The 13,787-nt window shown below is 43.4% G+C and overlaps 1 protein-coding gene across 1 annotated transcript in view; it reads left to right on the top strand.

Annotated features, from left to right (window-relative positions):
* The window catches only part of CYFIP2 (cytoplasmic FMR1 interacting protein 2), a 131,567-nt gene that overhangs the window by 106,048 nt on the left and 11,732 nt on the right, over positions 1–13,787 (top strand). The window contains exons 27-28 of the mRNA XM_033853510.2: positions 12,266–12,338; positions 12,804–12,898. Of these exons, the coding sequence (XP_033709401.1) occupies positions 12,266–12,338; positions 12,804–12,898 (168 nt within the window). The remainder of the gene's footprint in view (positions 1–12,265; positions 12,339–12,803; positions 12,899–13,787) is intronic.

Consider the following 13,787-nt stretch of genomic DNA (forward strand, 5'->3'; position numbering starts at 1 on the left):
CCAAAACAAAAGCATCTCTTCTGCTTTCTATCACAGTACATGAAATTCTCCTATTAGAGACTTAATTTGTTGATTTGAAATATTATCTGATCTTTAGAAGCCCCGCTAAAATACAAAGTCTGCTGAGACTGTTTGGGAGAAAGATAATGCTGTGCAAGCCAGTTCATTGGTGGGTATTCATTTATCAAATAATTGTGTTTTTTTAAATTTTTATTTATTTTATTTATTTATATTTGGCTGCATTGGGTCTTCATTGCTGCGTGCGGGCTTTCTCTAGTTGTGGCGAGTGGGAGGCTACTCTCCATTGTGGTGCACAGTCTTCTCATTGCGGTGGCTTCTCATTGCGGAGCACGGGCTCTAGGCGCGCGGGCTTCAGTAGTTATGGCTCACGGGCTCAGTAGTTGTGGCTCACGGACTCTAGAGCGCAGGCTCAGTAGTTGTGGTGCAAGGGCTTAGTTGCTCCGCGGCACGTGGGATCCTCCCGGACCGGGGCTGGAACCCATGTCCCCTGCAGTAGCAGGCGGATTCTTAACCACTGCACCACCAGGGAAGTCCGTCAAATAGTTTTGAGGAGTAGGAAGATCACTCAGGAAAAGGTGTGGGGGAACTAAAAGACCTCCAGGCAAAAACAAAAACAAACCAAAGGAGAACACTGAAGTAGAAACTCTGTACTGTGCTTGGTGAGATGTTGATAGTATACACTAAGTGATAGAAATAGATTACAGAAGAATAATATTTTATATTCCATTCTTATTTAAAATATATGCTTAAATGTTTTATGCATGGAAAAACCTGGCAGGATAAACCCCAAAAGGTTATCAGTGATGACCCCTGGATGATGGGGTTATACATTTTTCCTTTTATAAACAAAAATGTATCTGCATCTTCTATTTTTTCAAAAATAGCCAGAAAGAAAGGGGCTAGAGTGACAGTTTTAAAAATATATCTAACACATTGCACAGTGACTGTATTTAACAGCACTGTATTATATACTTGAAAGATGCTAAGAGAGTAAATCTTAAATGTTCTCACCGCAACGATAAGAACAAAGATGGCAGTTGTGTGAGGTGAAGAATGTATCAACTAACCTATCGCGGCAGTCATTTAGCAGTATGTACGGGTATCAATCATCACATCATACACCTTAAACTTAGGCAATATTATATGTCAATGATCTCAGTATATCTGGGGAAAAAAGCTGTGTCCACTAAATTAATAGTTTTTCAAAGGATAGTCTTTTCCTAGAGGGTGAATTAAGTATTGGGTGCATTTCCAGAAGAAAATGACAAATGTCAAGTCAAATAACACATGTAAAGTGATTAAAATGTTGTTGTTGATGGACCTTAGAAGCAGCCACTGCCTCTTGGTCATGGTTGGTACGTGAGATGACCCCGGGGCCATCATTAGCACATATGTTGCCTTCAGGCAAATCATCCTTTCTCAAGATCTTCCACCTCCTTCTTTTGATTATTTTCATAATATATTGATGTTTTTATGGAACAAAATACATCTGCTGGAAAATCATTATAAACAATCGATCTCTGATGTCTACGATATGTTTGGCACCCCCTAGGATGGGATACCCTTGAACAATACACTGTCTGCATAAACCATTCACAGCAGCCCTGGGTGATACTTTTTTGTCATCTCTGCTAGAGATTCCCCCCCCCCCAAAAATAAATTCTTATCTCCCCCCAAAAAATAAATCCTTATCTCCCAAAAAAGAAGAGTGGTCTGAGACCCCTGGAGACTGCTTCGTTGTCCTGACATTCTGGCACTGGAGTTTGTCCTACTTTGGTATCTGGGAGGCAACTAAAGTACCCACTTCCTCTTGGTCAGATGTACAGTCCATATAGCAAGGCAATATGGCAAGACATAGGACGCTAATGAGGTATTATTAACCAGTCAGCTGTTTCCGTTTCAGGGCAGTAAGATGGAAGGAAGACTGTGGGTCTTTGTTCCAATTAAAACTCAGACTTAATTCCATGTTTTTCCCAGTCCATGAATTTGCTAATTTCACATTCCAGTGATTTGCAATGAACATAGTTCCCTGGGGCCTTTGCTGTTGCATTGGCCGTATGGCAGGCCCAGCCTCTCCCTCCCAACACCCAGCATTTGAGGTGTGCAGTCCAGTGGTTCTGAAGAGGTGTTCTGGGTGGCACAGTCCACTGGGCTTCATGACGAGTAAGGGGAACTCAGACGATGAGGACATCTTCCACCCAGCAGGTTCTAACTGGTCACTTAGAGTTTTTAAATCAGCATTCCCAACTTGAGACTTGGTACAGGCACACGGAAGTCCTCGTGCTTTTGTCCCTCTCAAGAAAGACCTATGTCCATTCAGCAGAGCAGGATGAAAGAACAGGGTAAGGTTGGTTTTAGAAAAGATGATTGTCCTATAGCCCCAGTGCAGGTCAGCCAGACCTAGATCAGCAAGAGAATTCTGAGAGGTCTCAGCTACAGCTTATCACACGTTTCTTTATTAGATAAGTATTACCGTATACCCTGCCTATATCCAAAAGAATATGCAGTGCCTCATACTTAAAGAAATTGTTTTGCTGAGTCTAGGGACGATGACACAGAATAAGACCAAAAAGGCATGAAGAGGCAGAGGGGAAGGCCAGGGTGTGTTACATCAGGCTCTCTCAGCCCAATTTCAGGTCGATTCCCAGGTACTCTCCTGGAAAGGGTATATCTTTGGACTCAGAAATCCTGGATTCAGGTCTTACCTCCGTGCTTGACAGCTATGAGCCTCTGGGGAAATGATTGAATCCCTGAGCCTTAGTTTCTATAGCCCCAAAATGCTGGGGCTAGGTCCCTACTTCCCAGAGCCTTTGTGTGAAATGAGGTTACCAGAGACCCCTCCCTCCTCTTCCCACAGCCCAGCAAGGATGCTTTGACTCGCCTTCCCTGGAAGTCGCCTAAAGCTGAGGGGTCTGACTGCCTACAGCCCCGTCAGCCCACCCCTCCGTTACTCGCCCGCTGAGCAAATGATTTCCTGCTCTCTACACACCAACCATCTCATCTCCGATCTTATCTTCCCTCTGTCTGTGATTGCACATTTCCCAGGCCCATCTCAGGGCCATCAGTACCTCATTCCCCCCAGTTCTCATGTTCAGCACACACTTTATCGAATGCCTGTTCTCTGCAAGACACCTGGTGTTATTTCTCCCTCCTGCAAGTCTCTAGAGCCCTTGGTTGCAGACTTCTTTTGCACCTAGCGATTCTGTTTATTTCCCAGTCACAGGTATCTTTAACTCTCTTCCCCTACTATATTATAAACTTCATTAAAATCTAGTTTTTCCAGTCTTATCTGTCATCATGTTTCCTGCAGCATCCAGGCCCCACTCCAGTCAGAAAACAGTAAGCACTCAGTGGATGTTTGGTGAGCTGAGGGAAGGAAGGAAGAGGGAGCATCAAGTGCATAGGGGTAGCATTCTGCCTCACACCTGGCTGGAAAGGTGGCCTGCCACCCCCGTTCAGATGTGTATGGGTAGACATGGACGTGCCCAGAATTTATCAGTCTCCCCTTCATCTCAGGTACCACTTTGCACCTTGTCTTTCTTTGGTCTCATAGAGTCAGAGGAATTGAAATATCTGGAAAGGTCTGGTCACCTGGAGAAGCACCTACTCACATCTACCCTTGCACTTGTGTATTCCTTTTTCCTGGAGTCAGTTTCCATCCTCGTGCTGACGATCCCCAAGTTCAGATCTACTCTGTGGACCCTGTGGGGCCCTAGGCCTTATGTCTCGTTGCCTTTTAGACATCTTCTCTTGAATGTCCACAGAAATTCACCTTGCCAGGATCTGGTCTCAGCTTCCTCCTGCCTGCAAACTCACTGTGTCTTCTGACCCTGTGAACAGCTCAGCATGGGTGTCCTTTCCCTCCCTCTGCTGTCATATCCAGTCTGTAGTTGGGTCTTTGATATCTGCTCCCAGCTCTCTGTCTCCTTTGCCACTGCTTCAGGCCCTGCGAACTCTCGCTTGGCCTATTCCAACACCCCTTTTGCCCTCCCCAGTGCTTTCTCTCTTGTAGCCAAAAGGTGAAACTACAGATGTGATCATGCCACTTCCCTGATTAAAACCATCAGGATAGAGTCCAAACACCTGCGCAAGGCTTACAAGATCCTGCTGTTGCCTCCTGTTCACGCCTCCTTCCTCACCTCATGCCACCTTCCCCCAGCACTGAAAGCTTCAGTCTTATTCAGCTGTCACCCACTCACCCACTGTGGTCCCTCCTGCTTTGGGGCCTTTGACAGGTGCTGTTCACCCTCACCTGTCCAACACTTAGCCCTTGTTCAGGTCTCAGCTTAGCATTTCCTTCTCCAGAAAGTCTTCCCTATCATTCTCCCCAGAAGTCTGGAATGATTACCCCTATTATATATTCCTGTAGTACCCCAATTGTAGCACTTAACTAGAACTACCCATTTTACCTGTTTTCCTCCTCATCTTGGTAAGGACCATGCATTAGGTCTGCCTCACTTACTGCTGTATCTCCAGCACCTTGCAGAGAGACTTGGTATGACAGATGCGTACTATTTGCTGAATGAATAAATGAACGGTTTAATTTCTGCTCAGGCTATATCCTAGTCAGAATGAAAGTGTTGAGAATTTGGGACGTCCTTGTTTGGTCTCTACATAGTATTATACCCACGTTCTCTATATTCCTCTTATTGGCCTTTCATAGCAGGTAAAATGCAGGTCCTGAGTATGGCTAGTCCCTCCGAAAAGACTCTTGATCAGTGTTTGCATGGGATGAAGCACCCTGGGCTGGGGCTGGATTAGAGAGCTCAGCCGGCTTGGTGAGGGACCTGAATGAATAAGGGCTCTGATCAGTTTTTTAAAAGAAAACTACTGTAGACTGAAGGGTCTTGGAAGAGTCCTAGAAGGTGAATCTCGAATGGGGCTTTGCAGGATGGGCAAGAATGATGTGGTTTGGGAGGGTTGAGGAAGAAGGAATTTATAGGGATAGGTTGACCACATGAGCGGTCTGGTTATTTACCTTGCAATCACACCAGTAGAACTTCAAAAATTAGTTGCTTGTGAAGAAATTGTCTACACAAATTCAGGATAGAAATTACCTCTGGAGTTTGGGGAGCAGAGGTTTCAGTAATTGCCTGTTTTTCAGCTAGAAGATGGCACAAGACTCTTTTCTTTCTTCTTCAAACTGCATATGTATGTCACAATTTTTAAGTTTAAAGAATGTTAGTTGATAAGACCAAAAGCCTAGTAAATAAAGCAACAAATGATGTGATCCTGTCAGACAGGAGTGAGGCTAAAACGTTTCGCATGTAGTGAGATTTTAAAGTAATTTCCTCCTGTCTCTATTTTTAATAAGTGAATGTGTTTTTCATAAAGTGTGTATATATAATGGGGGCGGGGGGTATATTTCAAGCTTCCCAAGGCTTTGGCTGCATAGGCGACTATGGGAAAGCAGTGGGTGTGGAAGTGAGGTGGCCCTGGGTCTCAGTGTCAGCCCTGCTGCTTCCTTATCACTTTGTGGACCTGGTTGGGACACTCCATCTCCCCAAGAGTCTCAGCGTCCTCACAGGTAGGATGGGAATTGTAAGACCTATGTCACAGGGTGCTCAGAGCTGTGAAGCAGGTATCGGGTACAAAGCACCTGGCACAGAGTCTAGGGGAGGGACCCTTACCGACCATTTAATCCAGCCTCTTCATTTTTAAACTGTTCTTAATTGCACACAATAAATCAAATAGTACAGATGAGCTTATGGTGAAAAAGATCATTCTTGCCTCCGCTGGGTGTCTCCCCGCCTGCATCTCAATCCCCAGGGCAACCTGCTTTAATCCTTTCTGTTTCTAGTTCTTTTAGTTGTTATCTCCATAACGCTTTGTAATATGAGGCTAACCTCTATTTCTTCATGAGCAACTTTAAACAATACTTATTTTCTCCCTAGTTGGAAAGATAAGACTTTTAGCTCATTTACATCTGTTCCCTCTCTTCCTCTCAGTATTTGATCATGTTACATTCTATTACTTCTGTTGTTTTCCCTTGTAATCAGAGATAATCTACTTACACCTCTGTTGCTTCTTTCAGTAACATTATTTAGTATTTTGACTCGAAATTAACGGTCCTAGTTTCCACTCCTAGACTTTTACCTCCGACCTCCTGTCAGCTACCCTTTTACCTTTATACTGGCACAGCTGTATTTTTTTGTAACATTTGTATTTTGTTCTGCATCTGTGATTTGTTCCTTAAGTGTAGCCTAAAAAAAAAAGAGAGAAAAGACAACAGTATTTTTCATGTTATTAATCCTATGCAAATATTGTTCCTTGCTGGGCCAAGTGTCATGACCAAGGATTTTGTTTCCTTCCCTCTGATTCCAGCATCAAGACCCCAAAAGCTCCTTACTTTAAAGTTAAGAAGAATTACTTTCAGATTTTTTTCCCAGATTAATTTTTTGAAGTAATATATATTTAATGTAGAAAATGTAGTAAATACATACAAGTAGGAAAAAACAGGAAGGAAGAGGGAGAGGAATAGAAAATGAAAAGACACCTGAAAATCCAGCTTTATGGAGCATTTACCAGAAATACTTCACATAGTGTTCATACAGGGCAATCAGTACATTGAAGAGAAAATACTTCCTTTATTGATAAGGGGAAACATCTATGCCTACATAAGCAAACCGAAAATAGGAAGGATTCTGTCCTAACTCTAAATTCCCTTGTGTGTCACAGACTTTCAACTTTTATTCCACATACTTATTGAGCATTTGCTATCTGCCAGGCACTGTGCTTACTCTTGCGAGTAAAATATGGTCAAAAATAATCATTGTCCCTGCCTTCCTGAAGGTTACATTCCAGTAGGGAGAGGTAGATATTAATCAAATAGTCACATGTGGGCATGTATAATACAAATTGAGTTCAGATGCTGAAAGGAAAAGAGCTTGGTTCTTTGAGGACATATAACAAAGGAACCACATGGACAGGGAGGTATTGCAGTGGTCCAGGAAGTCTCCCTGGAAGGAATGATGCTTGAATTGAGATCTGAAAGAAGAGTGGGAGGACTTCCCTGGTGGTGCAGTGGTTAAGAATCCGCCTGCTAATGCAGGGGACATGGGTTCAAGCCCTGGTCCAGGAAGATCCCACATGCCATGGAGCAACTAAGCCCGTGCGCCACAACTACTGAAGCCTGCGTGCCACAATTACTGAAGCCTGTGTGCCTAAAGCCCGTGCCCTGCAACAAGAGAAGCCACTGCAATGAGAAGACCGCACACCACAATAAAGAGCAGCCCCCACTCTCCGCAACTAGAGAAAAGCCCGCGTGCAGCAACGAAGACTCAATGCAGCCAAAAATAAATAAATTAATTTAAAAAAAAAGTGGGAATTTACTAAGCAGAGGAGGCGGGGTGGGAGAAATAGGTTAGGGAGCATTCCAGAGAGAAGGCAGAAATTCCGTGATGAATATGCAGACGGTGAATTCAAGTAACAGAAAGCTGTTGTGGCTGGAGCAGAAAGAGCTGGCAGGGAGTGGGGAAGAAACCCATTCTAGGTGGCCTTCACAGTCTAGGGGCTGGGTGGGTTCCTAGCAGAGTGGAAGGCCAGATGCCATCCTTTAGGATAGAGGTTGGATGAGAAGGTGGTGTGCATTAGCCTGAGTGCCCACAGAGAAGTCTGTTCAGATCCCTGACACAGGCTTTTGTGTGCTCTGAACTGGACATTTTTATCAGCCGCCATGGCCTCAGCTCATGAATGCCAAACAAGCACCTTCCACAAAAGGCGTTGCAGGGTATGTAGCCACCTCATCATGCAAATGGCCACATAGCTCATCCTTGGGGACCTTCCAGGCAAATGCTTTCCCACCTCTATGAGGAAACCACATCCTTCTCTTTCTTCACCTTCAGTAACAAATGGCATTACAAGGTAGAGAATACACAGGAAGCATGCCAACAGGAAGCACCCCCAAAGAACCTCTGGTCCTGCAGGTTGCAAACTCGAGTGGGAGGCGCAGGGTGCAGAGGGGGGCTAAATGGAACACTCCTGTCTCCCCCAAGGAAATCTGAAGTGGAAGCTCATCATGTAAACTGAATAAAACAACAACATTGGTCTTGTTGTAGGGGGCCCAGAACCTTCTTCCCCTTTCTCCATCCCCTAAGGTGGCTTCTAAGGTCAGTTTTATTAACAAAATAGAAAGTTGATATTCATGCAAGGGGGCAACTTTCCTAGTAAGAAGACATTTCTAGGTGCAACTGAAAATTTTGGAAGAAAAGTAAACAAGAAAGATAAGAAAACTTGGCAGTAGGGCTATGTGTACCAATCCTCTTCTTGGAATACTTGCGTAATTCCTCATTGCACTTAAGTTCCAGACTTCATACCATACTACAAGACCTCGCATGATCTGGCCCCTCCCTTCTGTTAGGAACTAAGACTGTACTATGACTACCTGCGTCACTATACTCCAGCTTACTCTCTGCCTCAGCACCATTGCACTCACCTCCTATCTGCATGGCTGGCTCCTTCTTTATTCCGTTCTCTACTTAAATATCTACCCCCTCAAAAAGGTTTCCCCTAACCACGCTCTCTGAAGTAGTCCCTTCCCCACTCCCAGTCACGCTAGCCTGGTACCCTATTGTGTCTTACCGCTATCTGAAATTTTCTGGTGTGTTTTACTTGTTTTTATCTCTCTCAACTACGATGTAATTTACGTGAGTACAGCGATCTCGTTCAACATCATATCTGCAAAGCCTAGAACAATGCCTGGTACTCAGTAAATGTTTGTTGGATGAATGGATGTAATAGTATTCTCATATATGGAGGATAGTCATGTGGATAAAAAAATTCATTTATTCATCTAAGAAATGTGAGATAACAAATATTCATTCATTAATAAATAATTATTGAGAGACTATCACGTCCTAGGCACTGGGGATAAAACGTAAAAATAGAGGCGGCATCCCTACCCTTAAGGAGCTCATAGTGTTGTGGTCAATGTGGAGAAATGTGGAGAGGATCCAAGACATGAGGACTTACTGGTCATGGGACGTGAGGAAGAGAGACGAAAAATGAACCCCGGGTTTTAGACTTGGGCAGGTGAGGAGATTATTGTGCCATTCTGGGAGCAAAGGAACCTCAGATAAGAAGGGGAGAAGAAGGTCAGCTTTAGAAATGTGGAGCTGTGGAATATCCCGTGGAAATATCCAGTAAGGAGGTAGATAGCCAAGTCTTGAGCTTGAAAGAGAAGCCTGGCTGGAAATACAGAGCTGGTGAATCAAAGGCAGTGCTTGTAGACATGGGAGTAGGTGAGACAAAGTAGGTAAAATGAAGTGAGGAGAAAAAAACAAAGAGGGACCTTGGAGAAAACCAACATTCAAAGGGTGGTTAGAAGCCAAACCTGCAAAAGAATCTAAAAAGGAGAAATCAAAATAATGGAAACCACAGAACTCATTGTCATAGTAACCAAGGGAAGACAGTGCCTGATACATTAGAGATGCCATAGTACGAGGACTGAAAGTTATCCATTGAACTTGGTGACAGAGCAGCCTTCAGTAATCTTTTCCATAGCCATTGCCATGGCGTGTTATAGCTGGGCGTGATATTTTTGTTTGCTGTGAAGGGAAGTGAAGACTGGGAAATGGAGAGAGAGGTAGAAAGCTCTTGTAAGGTGCTCGGCCCTGAAAGGAGGAGAAAGATGGAAGGGTAGCTGAAGAATCTGGCTAGAAAAACACATTCAGTAATACTCTAAAGAGCAGAACAAGGATCTTGAATGGAAACTACTGGGAGGCTGCCTTGGTTTAAAACTTTGTAACCATTAGAATTGTTCAAAAATGGGTTGGGCTGCCTCCAGAAGTACTGAGCTCTTGATTACTAGAGGTATCGAAGAATAGCCTAAATGTTATAGTATATTAACAAAGAGTAAGGTGTTCAATCAGTAGTCTAGGCTTCCACCATAAGAAACTGGAGAAAGAAAAGCAAATTAAACCCAAAGCAATCAGAAGAATGGACATAATAAAGATAAGAACAGAAATCAGCAACATTGAAAGCAGAAACACTATAGGGAAATATAAATGAAACTAAAAGATGATTCTTTGGGGAAAAAAAATCGATAAAATTCATAAACCTCTAGCCAGACCAAGAAAAAAAAAGAGAAGACACAAATTACCAGTATCAGTTATGAAATAGGGATATCACTATAGATCTCACAGACATCACAAGGATAATAAAGGCATACTACAAGCAACCCTAAGCCCATAAATTAAACTTAGATGAAAGGAATCAAGTCTTTGAGTCACAGAAAACCCCAAAACTCACTTAAAAAAAAATCGATAACTTGAACAGTACTATATGTGCTAAAGAAATTGTATACCTAGTTAAAAAAAAAAAAAAAAAAGACTTCCAACAAAGAAAACTCCAGATACAGCTGGTTTCACTTGTGAATTCTACCAAAAATTTAAGGAAGAAATAATAACAATTCCAGAAAATAGAAATTCCAGAAAATAGAATACCAAAAATTTAAGGAAGAAATAATAACAATTCCAGAAAATAGAAAAAATAGAACTCTTTCCAACTTATGAGGTCGGCATTACCCCCTAATGCCAACACCGATGACACTTGAAAACTCCAAATCAGTGTCTCTAATGGATATAGAGTAAAAATCCCCAAAAAATTATTAGCAAATAAAATCCACCAATACATAAGAAGGATAATGCATCACAACCAAGTGAAGTTTACCCCAAGAATGCAAGGCTGGTTCATCATTCAAAAATCAATCCATATAGGGACTTCCCTGGTGGTGCAGTGATTAAGAATCCACCTGCCAATGCAGGGGACACAGGTTCGAGCCCTGGTCCGGGAAGATCCCACATGCCGCGGAGCAGCTAAGCCTGTGTGCCACACTACTGAGCCAGCGCACCACAACTACTGAAGCCCGCGTGCCTAGAGCCTGTGTTGCACAACAAGAGAAGCCACGGCAATGAGAATCCTGCACACCACAATGAAGAGTAGCCCCTGCTCGCCGCAACTAGAGCAAGCCCACGTGCAGCAATGAAGACCCAACGCAGCCAAAAATAAATTTAAAAAATTAAAAAAAAAATCAATCCATGTAATTCACCATGTTAATGAATGAAGAGTAGCCTGAATAATCAATAGGCAAGTTTTCAGATTATATGATGAATCAAAGGATCTAAGCTTAGACATAGCAGTAAAGACCAAGTTACTTAATTTACTGGTTTGGGGAGGAACAGATTAATTAAGAAAGTGAGGAAATTTCCCCTCTGGCTAAGAAACTGAGAATGACAGTCAGATCAAGCAGGTCTCTCTGGAGAGTTCAGTTGTCCTCCTTCTGTCATCCTGACTTCAAAGACTGAGGGAGTTTAGGGGTTTCTTTCTTGAGCAGCTGGCCTGCTAGATTTCCAGGATGGCCATGTTCTACCCATGCCTGGTTAAGGAAGCCAAGGGCCCTCACAATCCTGATTTTCTCAAGATTCTTTAGAAGCCAAGAGTATCAGAGTTGAATGAAGGCTGGATCTTACCTAATCCAGATCCCCACACAGTTTAAAGAAGAGAAACCAAGACCCGTGGAGGGTGGCTCGTGTAGGTCCCCTTTCCCGTCACTGAAATCCAGTGATCATGAGCTGGTCCTGGTACAGTAAGCCCATTTGACCATATCTTCCAGGCCTGTCCTCCCCCAAACTTTCTCCTCCAGGCTTTGTAGTACACGTTTGCTTTTAGCCTTTACTTTTATGCATAAAGAGTCCCCATCAAAACCTGTCTGGGTCCTAGTCCCTCTTCCCTCACCAGTTGGAGTCTGGGGTGGAGAAAAGCAACCAGACCCAGGCCTTCACACAGAGGCATCCTGTATTACTGGATTGGAGGATTGGTCTAGCTACCTGCTTTGAGCCCATAGGCCTCACAGCCAACCAGATGAACATAGTCTGGGTCCATCATCTCTATTTGATCCCACTGCCACTTTGAATTCTTTCAACAAATTCCTTATAAGATTGTAATGAAAATGTACTGCACACTCATTATGTCCAGGGTCTGTGCTATGAGGCTATACGTTCTCTCACTTCATCCTCACAGTAACCCATTAAAATAGGTACTGTTCTCATCCTCATTTTGCAGATAAATGAATAGGCTCAGAGAGGTTAAGCAACGTGCTTAAGATCCCACAGCTAGTTAAGTAGAAGTGTTAGGATTTGAACCCAGGTCTGGCTGACTCCAGTGTTCAAGCTTTTAGTAATGAAAATTCTTTCTGATTTAAAATAAAAATGGTTTTCTCTTTCTTTCCCTCCTTCTCTGTTTTCAGTCTCAGGAGGAAGTCTGTGATTTGCTCCATGCTGCACCCTTCCAAAACATCTTGCCTAGAGTCTACATCAAAGGTAAGAAACCACTGCCAGCAGCTGAATGGCCAGTCTGAATTTGCACCTCATGCTCACTTAATCCCAATAAACTCAGATGTGCAGTCAGAAACGGAGAAGTTGAGAGCTTTGGACAGCTATTGGGCAGTCACAGAATTGGAAATGTGTGCTCCAAATGCTCCAGGCCTTGGTCCTTCTAGAATATCCCTAGTAAGTTGCTGTCTAGCTTGGTTGGTCTAAATCCTTCAAGTGATGGGGAACTCACCACCCCATGAGGTAGATGATTCCACTGTTGGGCACAGATAATAGAACATTTTCCTTGTAGTGAGTCCTGATCACACTTGCCAGAACCAGGGAAAACAGTTCTACACGCTCCATCCAAGTGCTGGAATACAAATACGTCACCAGGTCCTCTGAGAGCTCTTCCTTCCCCATTTCCCCCGGTGTGACCTGGATCTCATTTTCTGCCTACTGTTCCTTTTGCAGAGGGGGAGCGTTTGGAGGTCCGGATGAAACGCCTGGAAGCCAAGTACGCGCCACTTCACCTGGTCCCTCTGATAGAGCGTCTGGGGACCCCTCAGGTACGATCCTCCTATCACGGACTCGGAGAACCAAAAGGAACTTTAGAGGGAGAGAGAGCATTTGGTCCAACCTCCTCATTGTACAGATGGGGAAACTGAGGCCCAGAGAGAGAAACAGAAAGTCTAACAGCACACAGCCTGTTAGTGGCAAGGGCAGGTCTCGAATGAGTTTTGTTGACTCTCAGGCCTGCACCCAGTATCATCTATCCTGCCAAGAAAGAAGGAAGTCAGACAAGTATCTGTCACTCCCCGTTAGGTATTAAGAATTCTGCTGAGTTATCTCTCAGAATTAGAACCGTACGCCCTGTGAACCGGCAGTTCATCTCTGGGTATCTTTGCTAAAAAAAAAACTCTTACAGGAACACAAGATGTTTACCACGGCATTGTTTGTTAAAGCAAAAAACTGGAAACAACCTAAATGTCAGTCAGTAGAGTGTTGACTAAATAAAATGTGGTAAAATCATTCAAATGATGAATACCTGCTACATAATAATGAAAAGAAAAAAATCAGATCTAGATGCATCAGTGTGGACAGACCATAAACACATGGTTAGGTGAATAAAGCAAGTTGCACTACAGGTCATGGAGTGTGATGCTATTTGTATTTTTTTTAAACACATATCAAAAAACCATATTAAGTAAAACTTTTCCTAGGAAATGAAAAACACCCAGTTCATAATGGTGGCAACCTCTGAAGAAAGATGAAAGGGACAGAGATGGGTGGGGAGATCAAAGAAGGCAGCTTTATCTGTAATGTTCTAATATTTTTGAAGGTGAATGAGCTCAGGTGTTAAATCTGCAATTAAAACTCATTTTTACAAACCTGAACATGGAGATGAGTAAAACAGGACCCCTGCCTTGGGAGAACTCACAAACCATGCAGGCAGTC

This window comes from Tursiops truncatus, chromosome 3 (genome assembly GCF_011762595.2).
Source record: "Tursiops truncatus isolate mTurTru1 chromosome 3, mTurTru1.mat.Y, whole genome shotgun sequence".
NCBI lineage: Eukaryota > Metazoa > Chordata > Mammalia > Artiodactyla > Delphinidae > Tursiops > Tursiops truncatus.